General features: G+C 34.1%; 1 protein-coding gene across 1 annotated transcript; it reads left to right on the top strand.

Annotated features, from left to right (window-relative positions):
- The first annotated feature begins 1,090 nt into the window (after positions 1-1,090).
- Positions 1,091-18,763, top strand: LOC132563690 (electrogenic sodium bicarbonate cotransporter 1-like). The gene is made up of 18 exons (XM_060228444.1): positions 1,091-1,260; positions 4,761-4,921; positions 5,367-5,582; positions 6,257-6,420; positions 6,829-7,074; positions 7,375-7,521; positions 7,819-7,907; positions 8,623-8,797; positions 9,636-9,769; positions 10,557-11,139; positions 11,731-11,844; positions 13,907-14,071; positions 14,325-14,503; positions 15,836-15,908; positions 16,429-16,497; positions 16,982-17,158; positions 17,701-17,805; positions 18,434-18,763. The coding sequence occupies exons 1-18, from the start codon at positions 1,091-1,093 to the stop codon at positions 18,761-18,763; spliced, it is 3,297 nt and encodes a 1,098-aa protein (XP_060084427.1).
- Positions 18,764-19,502: the final 739 nt, after the last annotated feature.

The following is a 19,502-nucleotide window of genomic DNA, read 5'->3' as shown; positions in this document are numbered from 1 at the left end:
GTGTTCCGATAAATAAATCGCAGGGTACACTTTTATTAAACAATATTGAACGATAGTGTCTATGAAATAATGTTTACCCTAAATATCATACAAACAATATACTTGTTACTTTGATGGACGAAGGTTTACGGAATTCGATGAAGCAGAAGGCGCTGTCTCTTCCGGGACGCCTAATCTTATTCTCCTTGTACTTTTTCATGAGTTTTCGTGTAAATCTTTCTTTCGTTCATATTTTGCCCAAGTGTTATGAGATTTGAGTTCAAATCATGGTTATTTTGCCATGTTGTGTTTTCTTATTTATGTTTTATTAGTTAGTGTATTTGATCTATTTGTAGCATCTCAAAACTTTTAAATAAGACAATTACGATTTATTGAAATGCATCTTAATTCTTATTCTTAGTCTCCTCCTCCAATGGTAACATTTATGCCCTAAACATCACTGACGCGTCATAGATGGATGAAACAACAGTATGCTACTATTGATCTCATTGTTTGGTCTACTATATCATAACTAAATTTGAGTTAAGTAGAGCTATTCACTTTGTCTTTGATATAGTTTTTTAAAACTCTATATTGACCCTAAAGTTATAATTGTCAGGTAGTGTTAATGACAGTTGAGTATTCAGAGTAATAAAAACATCAACATTGAACGTAAGATTCTGCATATTACACAAAATGCTTGGTAACTACAGAAACGTGTGTGATTCTGTACTTACTTTTGAAGTTGGACGTGTTTGATGCTTGTTAATTTGGCCAATTGGCTCCATTGTTGTTTGCCTCTGTCTCATATGAGAACGAGACATTACTTGCATGAAATATACATGGCGAGTGAAGCAAAGGATGCTTGCTCTTCCACCTGGTTCCATGTTCCTTTGTCAGCAGCCCCCTTTTAGAGCTGTTTTTGTTCACATTTTGTCCAAGTTTTACTGAATATGAGTTTGAATTATAACTTTGCTGATATGTTCTTATTTTCTAGACGTTTTTCGTATAAATTCAACATGATGATTTGTGTATTCTGAAATATGATATATAATTCTTATGATTTATATTCTTTTTCATTTATTTCAGAAATAACGTGACAGCCTTTAAAATGAATAATAATACACTTGTTAACGATATGGCTGTAGCAAAAGGCCAAGAGGAAGATGAAGTCATTGACGATGAAAATGAAGATGAAGAAAGAGAGCCACGTGATATTTTCTGTCAAATGGGGGTATTGCGTCATTACGACGAAGAACTCGTATGGAAAGAAATACGGAGGTAGATTTCTTCTTTTTAGAATTCTAATTAAGATATATATATGTTGTCCGAGTAATAACTGCTGGAACACTGGATATGTTTTGATCAAACTTTAAAGAAATGTTCAATTCAAATTTGTTCCTGTCATTGTGTAGCTTATTTCCAAAGAATAATAAGACCAACTTTTATCATTTAAATAGTTTCATAACCACAATTTTCTAACCATTTCTGAATTTTTGCTTGTACCTAATTTTCAAAACCAAATATTCTGCTAATTCTTGTGGTTAATATTTTCAAAGCAATATTGATCAGAGGGAAATTTTGACCACATGAAGCAAAAATAAATGAAATATATAAGAAGTTATTTTATTGAAGGTAAAGGTCAAAAGGTCAGAGGTCGATTTCCAATTTCTAACAGTATAGGAAATGTTCTATAGGATGAATGGAAATTGATGAAAATCACAGATACCTGATTAAACAAATGGGAAAGTATACATAGGTAAAACATTTCTCACTAATTAGAAATAGTCAATGATTGATTATCAATTAAAAATTAGCATTGACGACATTTAAAGGTGAATAATGATTTATGAGCAGTTAAACTATCAATATAAAACAGATAACATGCATTAATATCCATTTAATGTGCTATCGTAGACACAACAACAATATAATTTATCAAGGTTATTCAAGCTAGCGTAGGCAGGGAGTTAGATGTAGATAATTTGCTCGCCCTTTACCGCAGTGTCAACTGTATTTATAACAACTTTACCTTGCGTGATACATAAGTACAGCTGGACAAACAAGGTACTACAGAATGTGACCGCTCTTACTATGACTATTATTTATGACTGTCAACCTCTCACAACGTATTTTATGGAAGCCATCTCTTAGCTATGTTATCTTATGCCTTCTTTTTGGTATAAATTAATTAATAAAATAGGTTTAAACAAAATAATTATTATGTACATCTGTCTTACCGTCCTGCGGACACACATGTAGTCATGAGCCAAAAGCGTGAACACCAATATATAGTTTGAGGTGAGTGAACACGTCTTATATATTTACCATGTTATATTTGATCCTATCGGTTTCAAAATTAAAAATTTTAATTTCTACTTAAATTGGACTCAAAGAAACTACCAAATAAAATCTGTTTCATTTGTCCATGTATTGTACCAGATTCACATAGATCTGGACATATGAACACATCCTTTATAGGTTCTGTAAGCGGAGAACATTAACATCAACTTTAAATAAAAGTAATTAATTTGCTCCATATTTGCAAAATATAAATCGATTAAGATAGATATCGTGTATGATAATTATCAAATAAATCAAAATATGACATTAAGGTATTTTTAGCAGATCAGATTTGTTTTCCAATTTTTTCTATCTTGAGTCCACGCAATTGTCGTCTGTTGAAAATAAAAAATCTCAAACAAGACCAAAAGCGTCCACTGAGTGATTTTGATAAAAATATCGCTTCTTGACTACAAATTGATGATTCTTAGAAAGGTCACAAAACACACTCCGTGACAAATTAAGAATGGCTGCTACCTAGTGCGAAGCAAAGCGGGAGAAGAACAGAGCTTTAGGAGATTTTTTATAATTTCTTAAATATGTTGACAAAATCAATTGCTTCAATATGATAATGTTTTGTATCTTTTAATGTGTTGCAAATTGAATTTTGCCTTAGTAATACTGTTTGGTTGTCCTGTAATTTAAATGTCGGACTTTATCTTGAATTGAGTTGCTCCGGAGACAACTTCAACATGAAAGGAGATACTCTTATGTTAACAGCATTTACAATTTTTATACTTCATAATATCGAAAGTACTCTAATCACAAAAAATAACCACCCCATATTAGTTGCCCAGTTGTAAAGTGTTGCTTTGAAATTTAAGAACATAGTCTGTGAGAATCACTCTAAAAATCGTGTAGTCTTTACAGGACCGAGGCGATGTAAATAACAACCATACTAAACAGCAATTTGTCACATAACTCGCTGAGAGCAACAAAAGGTCACGATTAGGGTTCAGAATTTGGACAGAATTTGGGGTTAAATTCAAAGGCCAAGGATGATTTATGCCGCTTTTCATCATACAGTTTATAAATAATTCAAATGTTTAGTCATTAAAATAATATTTGTTCTTTTTTATACTAACATTCTGCATGTTTTCGGAGGCTAAACTTGATGCTCTGTCAAAAAGGAATGTCACGTGACAGATTGTTTAACTGTTTTTCAGATCACTTTTGCTATCATCTTTGTTCTGAAAATTTGTTGGTGAATGCTGTTTTTATGACCTGTGTGGACTGACAATCGGACTACTCATTTATTACCATTTCCTCTAAGATTTTTCACGTGCATGGTAGTTAGTATTTTAGACATAAGTTTCTGGACAAAAGATGTTTTCTAACACAAAATGTAGAGCTGGTCGTTCAGTGGATTAACCGACTGTTAACGCTCTCACTATAAATTGATATATGCGTTATTTTGTGGTTGATATAAAGAGACTGCAATTTCAATAAAGTATGCAAAAAAACATGCGCTTCCAATGTTTAATGAGAATTTCCGTGGTTTTTACCTTTAGGCAATCCTCATTTATATAATTTTTTACCTTCAGGACGTAGAACTTCAAATAAATATAAAAAATGAAAGCTATACTACGATAAGCCTGAGGAGGATGACCTTGCAATATGATGACAATTTTTACAATGCGTATGACTAAATGATATATACTTCGTCACCAATAACATTTAGTCATTGAGTGTTAATTAGTAATTAGCGACAATTGTTTGTGTAACATGTTAGGTGTATAGCCTACATGGCTCATTAAGGAGGTTCAAGGAGAGAATATTTCTTATCTAGTTTTGTAAGTTACTGAAATAAGTGGAAGTAACTTTGCTGAAAAGAACAATAAACTGCTCTATTAGTTTATATCGTGTGTAAAGTTTCCCGTTTTAGACATATGAAAATTTCATTTACTGAGTTATGGGGCTACTGAACGTCAATATCTATAAGTTTGACATTTCTTTTAATCACTTTGGATTTTCCTCAGTCACCTCTTAGATTTAACATTTAGGCCCTTGGAATCTTTCACCAGTCCTAGGACAAAACTGCAGTATGATGTAGTGTGATTAATTGTATAGCTCTACTCTGTCTCACTCTAAATAACAATAAACATTATGTCTCATAAATCTCCCGTGAAACGTTACGATTATGCATATGCTTAAATGATTTTCTTGTGGTTTTAATTTTTTTTTTTATGAAATTTTGTAATGATAAGTTGAGTGTTTACTCATTTTGTTGTAATTCATAAAGATAATGCCAACTGTATAACTATCATTTCAGAACGCTGACATTCGTCTCACTGTAGAAATATTTTTTAAAAATTTCTTTTCAGTTGCCACAGACACCTCCTAATTGACACAAACATTAAACATACTGCCTTCAAACACATTTTTTCTGTATATAAGTATCAGTTTATCACAGTTTTGATACTATTTGTTTTCTGTAGGTGGGTAAAGTTCGAGGAGGTCCTGGAAGAGAAGGGAAAGCGATGGTCAAAGCCGCACGTGTCTTCACTCTATATGCAGAGTCTTACAGAACTCCAGCTCCTTCTGGCATCAAATCCTATCTTTCTCGATCTGGAAGTCGATAACATGTTCGAACTTACAGGTGAAAAATATTGTAATTTTAACACTGTGATAACATAGGTATGAGAGAGAAAAATATTCGTGTCTAGATAGTGTATTTTCCTTAAAAATATTCGGAATTATTTCTTGAAGCCAAATACAAATGTATCCGAAATACTCAACATTGTGTTGAACGGCTATCAATATGGATTTCTTCAACTGTATTTTGAAAACGAATTTGGAAAATATGTTATTTGGATGAAGGAAGAAAGCGTTTCATATTACACATACGTACAACAATAACCAAAATTACACAAGATATTGGCGTGGAGATTTTCAATAAATTTATAAATTACGGCAAATATACATGCTCATAGCATAATTCCTTACATCTCATATAATGGAAAAATAACTTTTCATGATATTCTTAGATCCCAAAGAGTAATATAAACATAGAAAAATAATAAGGAATATATTTATTGTTACAGAAACTTTAGTAGCCCAATGGTTGAAAGAAGGCTACCTAGAACCAATTTTGACGAACCATGTACGCGCGCTCCTTTTGAAACGTCACAAACACCACCACGTGCATTTGAAGCATATGACGCGCAACACTCACAGTAAATTGCATCTCATACTGTACGGCGGTGGCAGCGAGGATGACAGCACTCCATCCACTCCAGACCTCAGGGGCATCGACAACGGTAAGTTAAAGTCTTCATCAACTAGTCCAAGGTAAGGACTGAAATATTTGAACATATTGCCTGTTATTATGTCAGCGTTAAAAATATGAATTTCTATGTGATGTCGATGGAAAGGTTTTTAACTTTAAAAAGGCAAATTATGAATATTTACGTATGACATCCGACACCACAAAGAGGTAATTTATTAGGTTCATCCAATATATATACTTAGGATAGATATAGAAGAAAAGAGTTTCAAAAAGTCTGATTTTCAATAAATGTTTCAAGATAAATAGAATACATGGTCAGTGTTTTATAATATAAGCTGTATTTAAGCTCGGGACAGAGAGACAAATGAGGCTCAAGGCTCGCAACTTTTGTCATTCTCTCCCGAGCCAAAATACAGCTTATATTTCAAAACACTGACCTTGTATTGTAATAAATTTGCTCTCTCCTTAAAATCTTCCTTTACCGGCAGCTAACAATCACACCAGATAAACAAATAACATCAAACACATCATGCGATACTTGCTTGATTTTATTAAGAATATGGTAGTGGTTTACAATGATATCGCTATGCTTTGGTAAAAAATTAATTCTACCCAGACAGTTGTGAAACTTTTAGATATATATTATGATCACATATGATCAGTTTGTAATACAATTCTGTATTCATGTGTCACTTGATTTTACAGAGGCGATGAAGTCGAGTATGCCAGATCTCACCCAAATTGAAGATGCTCTTCCCAAAAATGAAAATTCTATGTCATGTCCAGACCATTTGTATCAACAGGCACATACACCGAAAGCTAGCCACCATCACCACGCTCATCTCCTACACCATCATGGTCATGGACCGGTACGTCATCAATTAATATACAGTGACTGCATATTGTCAGTGTACTGTAAATGCTCTCATCTTATCGTAGAATGTTTGAGACCATTTCTTCAGATATTGAACCATTAAATACTTGTCATGACATTTCATCTCATTTTTTAAATTACCGATCTACATAATTTATCACAGTGATATTTCTTTAAATAGGAAAACCATATGTATTTTTTTCATTTGTCTAATATATAAAATTTGGTTTAACATCATATACTACTTCACACATAATTTGCAAATGGTGAATGGACACATGTCGATAAAAAAACCTAGCCTACAAACGTATAATGTCGTTGAAAACGTAATATACAAAGCAAAGTTTGTAATATGCAAATATGTTGGAGTGAGATTATAGTTTGAATTTTCCTGCATTTTTAGCCAAACAGAAAATTCCTTCGTAAGATCCCGGTGGGAGCAGAAGTACTTAACATTCTGGTGGGCGAGGTAGACGCTCTTGATTCCAGATTGGCAGCATTCGTACGGTTAAAGAGCGCGAAAGACCTAGGTCACATAACGGAAGTGGCGTTACCTACACGATTCCTTTTCATCATGCTGGTGCCCAAACGATCCTTCGAATCCTCTTCAGAAATCGGTCGCTGTATGGGAACGCTGATGACAGACCCGGTGAGTAATTCTTGTTGATATAGGTAAAGCGTCCAGTTCCTGCCTACACTCATAGTACTCTAAGGAAAAAATAAATTTGTAACCCAATATTGATTTGCTGAAACAATAGAGTATCTTAATACTTTATCTAGATTCTGCTTTCCATCCTGATTATCATTTTCAATCACGTGGTCACGTATATATGTATGTCAATAAATCTTCAGATATATACGATGTCATATTGACCTCGAGAAACATTACAGTGCTATGTCATATTCATATGACGCAATTCACTAAGGAATTATCTCCCTTGATTTGCAGTTTTTCCGTGAGACTGCATATATGTGTGATGACCGAGTAGAAATAATGACAGCTGTACAGGAATTTGCAAGTCAGGTGACTGTGCTGCCACCTGGGTCCTGGGATCCTAAAACCCGAATAGAGCCTCCTGACACTCTTCCAACTAAGGTAAAGTTTAAATTAAACATTATGGTCTGCAGGGAAGGAATGTGATGTTTTACGAATAATTTGCCTGATTTATCATTAATGAAGTGATGTAAAAATGAATTTAAATAGTTTGAGTATCAAACAATACACTACATAAGAATTCCGCATTATTTTCTTTCGTTAAGTGAATTTCAAAACAAGCAACCTGTCATTACGAGTGTGAGTGCAAGTATTTGATTTTTAAGATGATAATAAATTAAAACAACCATGGAGCACTTTTCTGGAGGACAGATTAACATTTTATGCTTTTTATTTCAGGAATCTCGAAAGAAGGAGGTAGTGCCAATCGACATGCCTTTTCAACCAGAGGAGGTCCATCATGACGACTCGCTTAACCGGACAGGAAGGTAACAATAGCATTACAAAACCTTTTGTCGTTATCAGTTTAAGCATGAAAGTTTCCAATATTTCAAAACGTATTAGTCATCACATCTTTGTTCTATTGCGTTAATTAAAGACGGTAGAATGATTTCAGCTAGGGAAGCTAGCGAACACTAAAACCATAAACACCTGCTCCTTTGCATAGAAACGACGACTCCTTATGCGAAACTAGGATAAAATATCTAGAAAATTATTATATTTACAGCTTGAAGCTATGATATGGAATATCGTGTTTTGGGGTATATTTGCAATGTGATTTTTTTTTTTACGAAAATTCTCAAAAAAACAACAAAAAAAAAAAAAAAAAAAAAAAAACAAAAAACAAAACAAAAAAACAAAAAACAAAAAATGCCTAATATACACAATTACAAATAATTGAGCAATAATAACAAACGCGTCAGTGCTAGACATGATATTGGTCGTGATTCACAACCTCGGTCCTGGTACACAAACTTTGCGAATCTGCTTTTACGCATCCATCGATATATAACATATATATAATTTCATGGTTTTCATTTCTTTTGCGATTTTGACAAGGTCGTTAATCCTAAAAATAACAATAATAATAGGTACGCTAAAACATTCCAGATATACTATACGAACCTGTGTAACCGGATTTGGGAACAATAGTAAAGCTCGTGTGAAACTCAAATATAACATTTAAAACATTCAAATTTTTAGATTATTTGGAGGTCTTATCAACGACATCAAAAGAAAAGTGAAATGGTACAAGAGTGATTTCACTGATGCCCTTCATCTCCAGTGTGTTGCCTCTTTCTTCTACCTTTTCCTTGCCACGCTGACACCCAATGTGACGTTCGGAGGTCTTCTTGGTGAAGCTACACATCAATATATGGTAGGTATCTGTTGTATTGGTATATTATAATGATGAGGTGGTTCGCTGCGCTGCAGTTTGTTTTGACGCTGTTTATAAATTTTCTCCAAGGTTTGTCGTAACCTGCAAGCCACGTTTTAATACATTCAAATAGTTGCATGGTTCAGAATATACACAATGTCATGTACTTCAAGTTTTGTCCAAATTATCTGATAGATGAATATTACAAAATTGATTTAGTTGTGGCGCTAATGCACCTCCTCATTGATATTTTTACTTTTCTTTACATCACTCTGAATTTTCCTCATTTGACTCTCCTAGGCTTCCAAATTTAGGCCCTTAGCACCACCAATGAGTCCTAGAAGGAAGAAACAGCTGTATGATGCAGTTTGATTCATTGTTTGGCTCTATTGCATCAAACTCTAAATTTGTATTTAAATGTTTTATTCATTTTTGTGTTTTTGTACAATCTAGCTTTATCAATAAATATATATATTAATTCTTAACTGTATTGACACTGTAATTTTTACATTTATTCATAATACCACCAAGAAACTTTCCGTTCATATCTGGTGTGTATAACTTTTGTATTACATCCCGCATGCACGTTATATAACATGACCATTACATTTGGTCATCAGCTATAGATGCATGCTGATAGCATAGATCCTTATACCCGTTGTGGTGTTTCAATTTGACATGTTATCTGATATGACAATTGTTTCGCTGTAATTTCAACACTTTAAATATTTCGGTTCTATCAAATAGAGTGATATAAAAATATATGTTTTCACGAGTAACAAATTAAGCATTTAACTAGACTTCAGAGAATCATATAACCAATTACGTTTATCTACAGGGTACCATGGAGTGTATTCTGGCAGCTGCGGTCAGTGGGGTGTTTTTCGCTCTGTTCTCTGGTCAACCGCTCAACATCTTGGGAAGTACGGGCCCGATGTTGATCCTGGAAATGATCCTCTATAATCTCTGCAGGTACTTCTTATTGACTTATTTTGACTGGTAAACAAACAGCATATTCCATTCCATAAGCTGTTTGTGAATACAACAATGTATATATATCTTGATAACATTTAAGAATAAAAATGATGAAAATTATGGGGACGGTTTACGGTCGTCATAGTGATATAATTTATTTCTTAGTGTAATATGAAACTGGACGTGGTTGATGTTCGTTTATAACTTGTTCTCCTTTGAAAAGAGTGACAATAATTTTTTGTATTGACCAAAATTTGCATAGCGGATTTCTTTTATGAAACAGAACGCTTCCCGTACACTAGATTTTATTTGCTTCTGTGTAAATCTTTCTTTTGTTCATATTTTGCCCTAGTTTTACTTAACTTGAGTTTAGATTATGATTATGCCCTGTGTATTTTTCATTCGCTAATAGAATGCAGATATTTCATTTTGCGATATTTTTTTCATGTTGCAAATGTTTGAAAAAAAATTGAAATTAATTTGAATAAACGGCATCGAAATTCTTTTCACAAATTGAAAGTAGATAGCAGGTGTAACTTGCTGTGGAGTCTAACATTCCCATATCATATCACGAATGTTGCTCAAAAATCATGTGAACAAACGTTGTTGAATTTCCTTTGTGCATATTAATTTCAGCAATGAAACACACTATCCATAGGGTATCGAGATATATAATACACACAATACAAATATTTGTTGCATCATAGTTTATGTCACTGCACTGAAATACGATATTGTTTTGTTTATTTATTTGTTTAAATCTTTATTTATTTTATAATTGTAGTGATAATGGTTGGGACTTTATGCCAGCACGTGTGTGGGTTGGGTTGTGGACTGCACTCTTCCTCCTCATCATGGTGGCCTTTGATCTCAGTTCATTAGTTCAGTACATCACTCGCTTTACGGAGGATAGCTTTGCCTGTCTCGTCGCCCTCATCTTTATATATCAGGCTATCGTAAAGCTCCTTGAAATACGAAAAGACGATCCAATAGAACTTCATCCAACGCCAAGATTGGATAACCAAGGATGTGTCTGTTTCTATGGAGATTTTACACCTAATTCTACTTCCGGAAGTCTGGGAAATGATACACTTGTTGATGTATTTTCGACAGTTAAAAATGCTACCACTGAATTTTCTGCTGTTTTTGTGAATTCGAGTTTCTCTCCTCTACAACCACTGACTGAGAATGTCACCACTTGGATGGACCAATGCACGCTAAATGGCGGCATTTTGAAGGGCGATGGCTGTGGTGTCAGCCAATACGTACCGGATGTATTCCTCTTTTCTTTGATTTTGTTTCTAGGAACCTCCTGTCTCGCTTTCTGTTTTGTTCGATTCAGGAACAGCCTGTTCTGTCCTACAATAGTAAGTATGTCGAAAAGTTTCAAACTTTAATTTGGTTGCTGATCTATCGAGATAACAAGAATTGACTTTTAAGACATTCATATTACGTGTTGTTGGTAAATCGATATAATAAGGCTTAATTATTAGGACACTCATGTTACATATTGTTGGTAAATCGAGATAGTAAGGTTTGATTATAAAGACATTCATGTTTCCTGTTCTTGGTAAATCGAAATAATAAGGCTGAATAACTTAGACACTAATGTTACAGGTTGTTAGTAAATCGAGATAATGAGGTTTGAATTTTAAGATATTCATGTTGTCTATAACAGCTTATCTTTCGAGGAATATTGCGTTTTACTGTTATACGCAATTGAAATACGGTTGTTGTCCACAGTAACGTTTGAATAAGGTGTGTTATGGACAAGTAAATAACTAGTGAAATATCCTAATATGATGTAACTCTAATGCTGAAGTCACAATAAGCTACTAATGATTGAACGATATCATCTGAAATTCTGGGAATAACTGGGAACTATTGTGTTTTGTAATGATGGGGAAATATTACTGAATTAGATTTGATATTTCATCGCATGCAACACAACATTACAGGTGAGACAAACAGTCAGTGACTTCAGTGTTTTACTGGCTATAGTAATCATGGTCGGTCTGGACTACGGATTAGGACTACCTACACCAAAACTGACAGTGCCGTCGGAGTTCAAGGTAAAACATAACTATCAATACTTTATTATGAGTAGTTTTTTTATTTATTAGCTTTGCCAAGGAGAAATATCCTGGGAGGAAATCATGAAAATTATCAAGTTTCTGGTTGACAACATCTTCCTTGAGTTGAATGAATACTTTCATGATGTTATAAAGGTGGAACTTATGTACAATTATAAACACACAATATCTGAGTTAGAACTTAAAACATGTCAATATGATGATAAGAAACTGAAAAAGGAACAAGGAGAATGGAGCGAGGTGTTCCTAAGAGTAAGCGTCTTCTGCTTTATCCGTCATGCAAACCTTTGTCAGTGCATATAAGCAATATCACATACTCCAATGAGAATAAGGTATACAATAATGGAACCAACAGGCAAACCAACGAGCATCAAGCATGTCCAGCAAAGATATAAAATATTTCTCCATGAGATCACTATGACGCCCGTAAAACTTCCCAGTAATTTTTATTGAACAGCATCTTTCGAAACCCTGTTTCACGAGATGAACCGTAAGTTGACGACTTTTTGCACGAATATCGTGATAATAGGAACATGTCCTTGATTATCGAATCAACTGCGACATTTAATCTTGCATATAATTTAAGATATATGCATGGCGCTAACAATCTGTGAGAAATATTTTCATATCTTGATTACCATATTATCATAAAATAGCAAAAACTCATTACTTTTATTACTTACGTAAAGTAGTTATTGACCATCGCATGTATTCCTCCGACTGAATACACTACATCGAAGTTTCGATGAAAATGTCGACAGAGTTGTGCATTATGATTATAACAGACAGCAACAGTCATACGAGAGTAAGATACCACAGCATAATCAAAGTGCTCATTAGTTTGTTCTCGAATCATGTTTACAGTAAATTTGCCGATCAGAAGAATATGTTTCATTGATTTTTGTCCCTTAATATCTTGGAAAATTACTGACGAGTCAAACAAGGACAAAACGGTTGTTTGATGCAGTTTGATTTAATGTTTGGCGCTGCAGTATACAATCTTAAATTGGTACTGAAAGATGTCAGTTGTCTTTTTGTGACATGAAACTGTGTAGCCTAGGTGAGGCAAAGTTTTGTTCTCATGAACTCTATACTTCTATTAACACATGTTCGTTAAATAATTCAAATTATATTTTAATAAAAGTTTTCATGATGAAGTTAAACAATAAGATACCATCAAGCCAAATGTAATCTGAAAATAAAATTCGGAGAGATTTTTGTTAAGTTCTGATTGTGTGGTGTCGGTCCCAGAACAGATTTATTCATTTATAGTTTTTAAAAGTCGTACACGTCACAGCTTCACTTTCCTTAGTACAAATCGATTTCACTTAATGTTTCCTGGACTTCGACAACATACACTTTTTCAAAAAAAAAAAAAAAAAAAAAAAACCCTTTACCTCTGACTTATCCCCGTTCTCTTAAGGTTAGGTCAGCAACGAGTTTATCTTCCAAATACTGTATACAAATCTCCCTATGCTTCTCACACACAAACCGAGCCAGACATCACCAGATCCGAAGGACACCAAATGTGAATGTGAAATAAAACCGAAATGACTGCCTCGTTATCCTGATTTGTAGAACACTCTCCAACCCTCTGTAATGCATACAGAGAATTAACATTACCGAGTAAGTTTTGCCACACTTTATGGGGAAAGGGCTCAAGATAACTTGGAAAACTTGTGCCAAATCCCTTTGAATTTTTTTCAGTAAAACATACTTAAATAAAAAATACCGAGTAAGGAGTGCAACACTTAATTATACTTGTGTTGGGATATAAAGATTTAACATACAGAACATCATTGAGGACTATAATCCTGACGTTTACTCTTTGAGAGTAACGATATTCCCTATTCGGCCATTTCTTTGAAGAAATATAATGAGTACGAAACCTGAATCAATGAAAGAGAGGTCCTTTATTTGATCGCGTGTACATTGCAATTCGCACTCTGTTTAGAGTTTAGAATAGTTCTTATTGTCTTATCCTTTATGTTTCTTTCAAAATTATCGTGTGGTATATCAAGTTCTGCATCTTATGTTGTAGCCTACACGAGAGGGGCGTGGCTGGTTCATCAACCCTATAAGTGACACCAACCCTTGGTGGCTAATGCTGGCGTCTGCCCTTCCCGCCATTCTGGCTACCATCCTAGTTTTCATGGACCAGCAGATTACATCCGTCATTGTAAACCGATCAGAACATAAATTAAAGGTCAGTAATCATCACGACCAACAACTCATAAATAACTTGTCAGCGCTCGGAAGAAATTAAAGCCAAAATATCATTTCACATCACCATCGCTAAAGTGCACTTCCTTAAAATTAAGATTTTTTAAAAATTTGATTTCACACAGCAGTCCTCTAGCATAACCGTTGAGTTCTAGAGGTTGTCAAATATTCAAATTTGGCCAAGCTATTTTTTAAAGCTCGTGACTGTTTGAATCATTATCTACATTTTTTCACAGAAAGGGGGAGGATATCACTTGGATCTCCTTGTGGTAGCAGTACTCATAGTGATTTTGTCCCTTTTGGGATTGCCTTGGTATGTCGCAGCAACGGTTACAGCCATTGCACACGTGATGAGTTTAAAGAAAACTTCGGAATGTACCGCACCTGGAGAAAAGCCGAGTTTTCTAGGAGTCAGGTGAATAGATTTTACCTATACTTATTGTATAATATTACTTTGTATAACTTATGGTGCTTATTGTTATATTATAGCATTACTTTATATAACTTATGGTGCTTATTGTGTTACATTACTTTGTATAACTTATGATACTTATTCGCAGAAATTAATTCACGATATTTTAAAAACATTGTTTGAGACGAATTATTCGCTTGAAGTCGACAGTCAAAGTTGTAGTTTTAAAGATACCAAAGCTATGTTTGAGCATGAAACATCGTTTCTCATCAATCTCGCACGGATATTTAAATAATGAATGATTTAAGGACTTAACAGCTGTGTGATGCAGCTAAATTTATTTTAGGCTCTCTCTCTAAAAGTGAATTAAAAGTTGTTATTCACAAGTTTGTTTTTGCACAAACCATACAGATTACTGAATAATAAATCAAGACTAAATATAGTTTACGTGATCAAAGGATACTTTTACATGTATGATATATAACAAAAAACAGACTCCTGTCATCTTCATACGATTGTCAAATATCACTATAACAGATTCAGAATCCTCAGACATGTTGAAGTCTGCATCAGTAGAAGAGTCTTCGTGTCTCAATATAAAATAATTTATTTTCATTTGGGATTTTATTTCTGTTAATTTTTAAGGTACTTTAATTCCACGAATGTTTGTCCGTTATCTGTAAAACTGAGTGTAATAAAAATGAGTGTAATAAGATTGATTGAAGTATAATCAAGATAAAATGTCCACGAAAAAGGATGAAAAGATAAAAAAGAAGAAAAAAACCAAAATAACAAAAAACAAAAACAAAAAAACAAAAAATCCCCCAAAACACGAAAATTATGCTCCACGAAAACATAGGATTTTAACAGTATATTGAAAGGTTACAGTATATCTACATAGTTGTTCTTTCTGAATAGAACTGTGAAACACTTATACTTCGCATGGGATTTATTTTCGTGTTTATATACGCGAGAATCAATCGCGAATTCAAATCTATCACGACTAATTTTACAAATACAGAAAAAAAAAAAATAAAAAAAAAAAAAAAAAAAAAAAAAAAAAAAAAAAAAAAAAAAAAAAAACAAAACAAAACAAACAAACAACTTTGGATGACATCCATGATAAGTCGCTTACCGATATCTGAGTTTTGAGGAGTGCATGTCTCTAACAGCTCATCATTTGCAAATTTACTTGTAGATCAGCATTCATGAAATCGTGTATTCGTAAATATGTCTGAATATGTAAGTCTGCGAAATAAAATATTCGCGAAATCTAGGTAGTTTACAGTATATGATCAAGAATTAGTGATTATTCTAACTGACTTATGTTTACAGAGAACAGAGAGTGACTGCACTACTGGTGGGAATCTTCAGCGGTCTGGCTGTTCTTATCACCTCTATACTAAAGGTTATTATATAATTTATAAAGTAGATTGCCTGCTTCTATACACGATTGTGAAAAGTCAATATACAATGTAATTGAATCTTCGAACGATATTTTCTCAAATGACACTATCTTACTTATACTTTTTGAACGTATGCATTGTGGAAAACGTCATTAGGTGGTAAAATTTTGGAGAAAGGTTGAATTATGAAAACATGTGTCGTTACTACAGAGACATGTAAAGGGTTATTTTACTTTGATAATTCAAAGTCATTTGAAACTAATATATATGGTATCATCAAACAAACTTCAGTTTTTTATATGTAATTTTTCATGGAACCTATTGCCTTGGCGCTTAGCATTACTGAAGAATGAACAGTTGTATGATGCAGTTTAAAGATCTGCTTTGTATGTCTAAATTCACTTACGACTTGTGTACAATTTTATCGGTATCGTATCTAATTCTAAATTTGTATTGAAATCTATTATTCACCTCTGCGTCGTTTGCACAATCTTTGAAATGAAACATTATTTATACTTTCAGTATATTCCTATGCCTGTTTTGTATGGTGTTTTCTTCTACATGGGCGTGTCAGCACTGAACGGAATGCAGGTTAGAAAGCCAATGCTCTTATACAGTAACATACTTGAAAGAGAAATTATTGGTCAAATGTGTAAGACATGAAAAAATACATTTGAAAAAGGCTCTTTTGTTAGATTTATCAGAATATAACATACAATTTTCCGAATTTAGATATTTAATAGTATGTAGAAAATGACTAGAAATCTCAAGGGAATTGATGGCCTACAAAGTCATGCGAGTATGCTATACTTAACAGATTTGTCATTCTAGTATAGTTACATCCATATTCTATAATTTAGCATTTAACTTTTAATTGCTATATAACGTAAAGGCTTATTTTCGAGGGCTACAATTTTCTCGGTTTTCAATGAATAAGGTAGATAAAGAAAAAAAATCGAGAAAACGCGTCCTTCTACTTCTATCTTTACAATCTATTCAACAAATAATCCAATCAGAATATTCTTGCTTCCAATGGGTCTCAATGTTTTATATTGATTTTTTTTTTTATTTTCAGCTGGTCGAGAGAATCATGATTATGTTTATGCCACAAAAATACCAGCCCGATTACAAATACCTTCGTTATGTACCCCTTGCCAGGGTACACTTGTTCACATTTATCCAAGTTGTGTGCTTGGCTATCCTGTGGATTATCAAAAGTGTTAAGGCCGTCGCCATCACGTTTCCTATCATGGTATGTCATTTCATTGTTTAAGAAATCCAAATTTCTATTACAACATTCGGAACCGTTAAAGAGTTTTATATCAGTATATTGCATGTTAAATATGTACAGATATATGTTCCTTACGAAATCAAAGACAAGCAACACTTATTCGTCGACGTTTTGATTACTCCAGTATAAACAATAACCTAAAGCATCTATTTCATTCTTAATATCTGTTCGTATAAAGTTACGGTCGAACTTCGTTATTTCGAGGTGGGCGGGGCCGTTGAAAACTTAGAATTATCCGAGTATTCAATTTAAGTGAGATCGAATGTTTGGTGAAAAGTTTGTCCGGGACACACCAATTTAAACGGGGTCTTCGAGTTATACAAGTGCGCGATAACGAGGTTCGACTCTATACCCTTCTCAATTTTATATAGCAAACACTTTTACTTTAAAGATAAACAATTATACCTCCTTTTTAAAATGTGATATGTAAAACAAACAAAAGATATGTAGGTTTCGTCTAAACTTAAAGACTTATTCTAAATTATCTTGTTATTTACTACCAGGTCTTGGCAATATGCTTTGTGAGGAAGGCATTGGAATACGTGTTTAACCAGTATGAGTTGCAATGGCTGGACACCTTACTACCAGAAATAGGCAAATCCACCAAGGTAAGCATTAGTAGGTAAATCCATCAAGGTATGCATTAGAAGGCAAATCCACCAAGGTAAGCATTAGTAGGCAAATCCATCAAGGTAAGCATTAGTAGGCAAATCTACCAAGGTAAGCATTAGTAGGTAAATCCATCAAGGTATGCATTAGAAGGCAAATCCAACAAGGTAAGCATTAGTAGGTAAATCTATCAAGGTAAGCATTAGTAGGCAAATCTATCAAGGTAAGCATTAGTGGGCAAATCCACCAAGGTAAGCATTAGTAGGCAAATTCATCAAGGTAAGCATTAGTAGGCATATCTACCAAGATAAGCATTAGTAGGTAAATCCACCAAGGTAAGCATTAGTAGGCAAATTCATCAAGGTAAGCATTAGTGGGCAAATCCATCAAGGTAAGCATTAGTGGGCAAATCCATCAAGGTAAGTATCAGAAGGCAAATCCATCAAGGTAAGCATTAGTAGGCAAATCCATCAAGGTAAGCATTAGAAGGCAAATCCACCAAGGTAACCTACAATTCACCTGTGTCTTTTGTACTGTCTTGAGTGAATTTATATTTAATAGAGACATCGAATTTCTAATGTTGATATCTATATAACAACATTCAATGTTTTATTCTTATCTCAACAGGACAGCCCAGAAACCACTGCACCAGCTGTTATCGCCACAAAGATCAAATTCGCCAGGTCTTTATCAGTTCCGGCATCCTCCCTCAGAACCGGAAGTACGTCCATACGAACCAACCCAGACGGTGGGCAACGACATTCGTTTGCAAGCCGAAAAATCTCAACTGGTTCATCACAGGCAAGCACAGTATATGGACATCATGTTTGCCAAAGAAAAATATCCATTCTTTCGCTTCCGGTGAATCCAACTTTTGTGTTAGATCACGGGGAGCTTCAGCGCGTGAGGGAGGATAGAAGTGTGAACTTTGGTTTGGACAATCTGCAAGAAGTGTAGCAGAAATTTTACAATATATTGAACAGAACCTACATAGCGATTTTACAACTGACTTTCATTGATTTTTGATATGTGTATAATGTACATTAGGCAAGAGACGCAATATTGTATGGCCGACCTCAGAAATTTGAACGTAGTGACACGAATACAGAACAATTTGAGTGAAGACGAGAAGGTTGGTCATACCTTTGAGGATGAAATGGTGGCATATCATCTCTCGACTCATGTATGCAAGACTATATGTTTATATCATAAGCATACTTCAGTTTTAAACACTGGCGTTAAAATGGCACAGAAGTGCAGCTTGATTCAACTCTAACGCCGTGATGCTTTTGCATATAGGAATACCAGTCACAAATGCATCAATCATTTTAAAACACTGACATTCAAAAAAGGACATCTTTTGATGATTATTTCCAATTGCTGTGAATAAACTGGAGGAGTATCCCTTCAATTAAATGTATAGAACAATCCGACGTTATTGTGCTAATTATATATATGCATTATGTCGTGTATATAAAGTCGATGTTATTGTCACTTCGTATACATATACGAATGTTTCGTCCGTCTCGGCAAAGACTCACGTAACATGGTCCTATCGAGACCTTCCTCGAATACCATGGAGCAATGTCATGTGATAAGCTGATTTGTGGGGAAATGCAAACGGGTTATTCAGCAGTCTCGTATTTAAACCGACATTACTCAAAGCTAGCTTAACGTGATCGAGATCAGCTCTGTT

This window comes from Ylistrum balloti, unplaced genomic scaffold, assembly GCF_031769215.1.
Source record: "Ylistrum balloti isolate Yb309-2 unplaced genomic scaffold, AGI_CSIRO_Ybal_v1 Utg369676, whole genome shotgun sequence".
In the NCBI taxonomy this organism is placed as follows: Eukaryota; Metazoa; Mollusca; class Bivalvia; order Pectinida; family Pectinidae; genus Ylistrum; species Ylistrum balloti.
The sequence above is the reverse complement of the archived record's forward strand: the minus strand, read 5'-3'. Positions and strand labels throughout refer to the sequence as shown.

What these genes read in the sequence shown, in the direction of transcription:
- LOC132563690 (XM_060228444.1), top strand. Translation starts at nt 1,091, where the DNA reads ATGAATAATAATACACTTGTTAACGATATGGCTGTAGCAAAAGGCCAA. An exon ending in TCGCTTAACCGGACAGGAAG is followed by an intron (nt 7,908 to 8,622) that starts GTAACAATAGCA and finishes TCAAATTTTTAG; the next exon opens with ATTATTTGGAGGTCTTATCA. An exon ending in GCCTGTTCTGTCCTACAATA is followed by an intron (nt 11,140 to 11,730) that starts GTAAGTATGTCG and finishes ACAACATTACAG; the next exon opens with GTGAGACAAACAGTCAGTGA.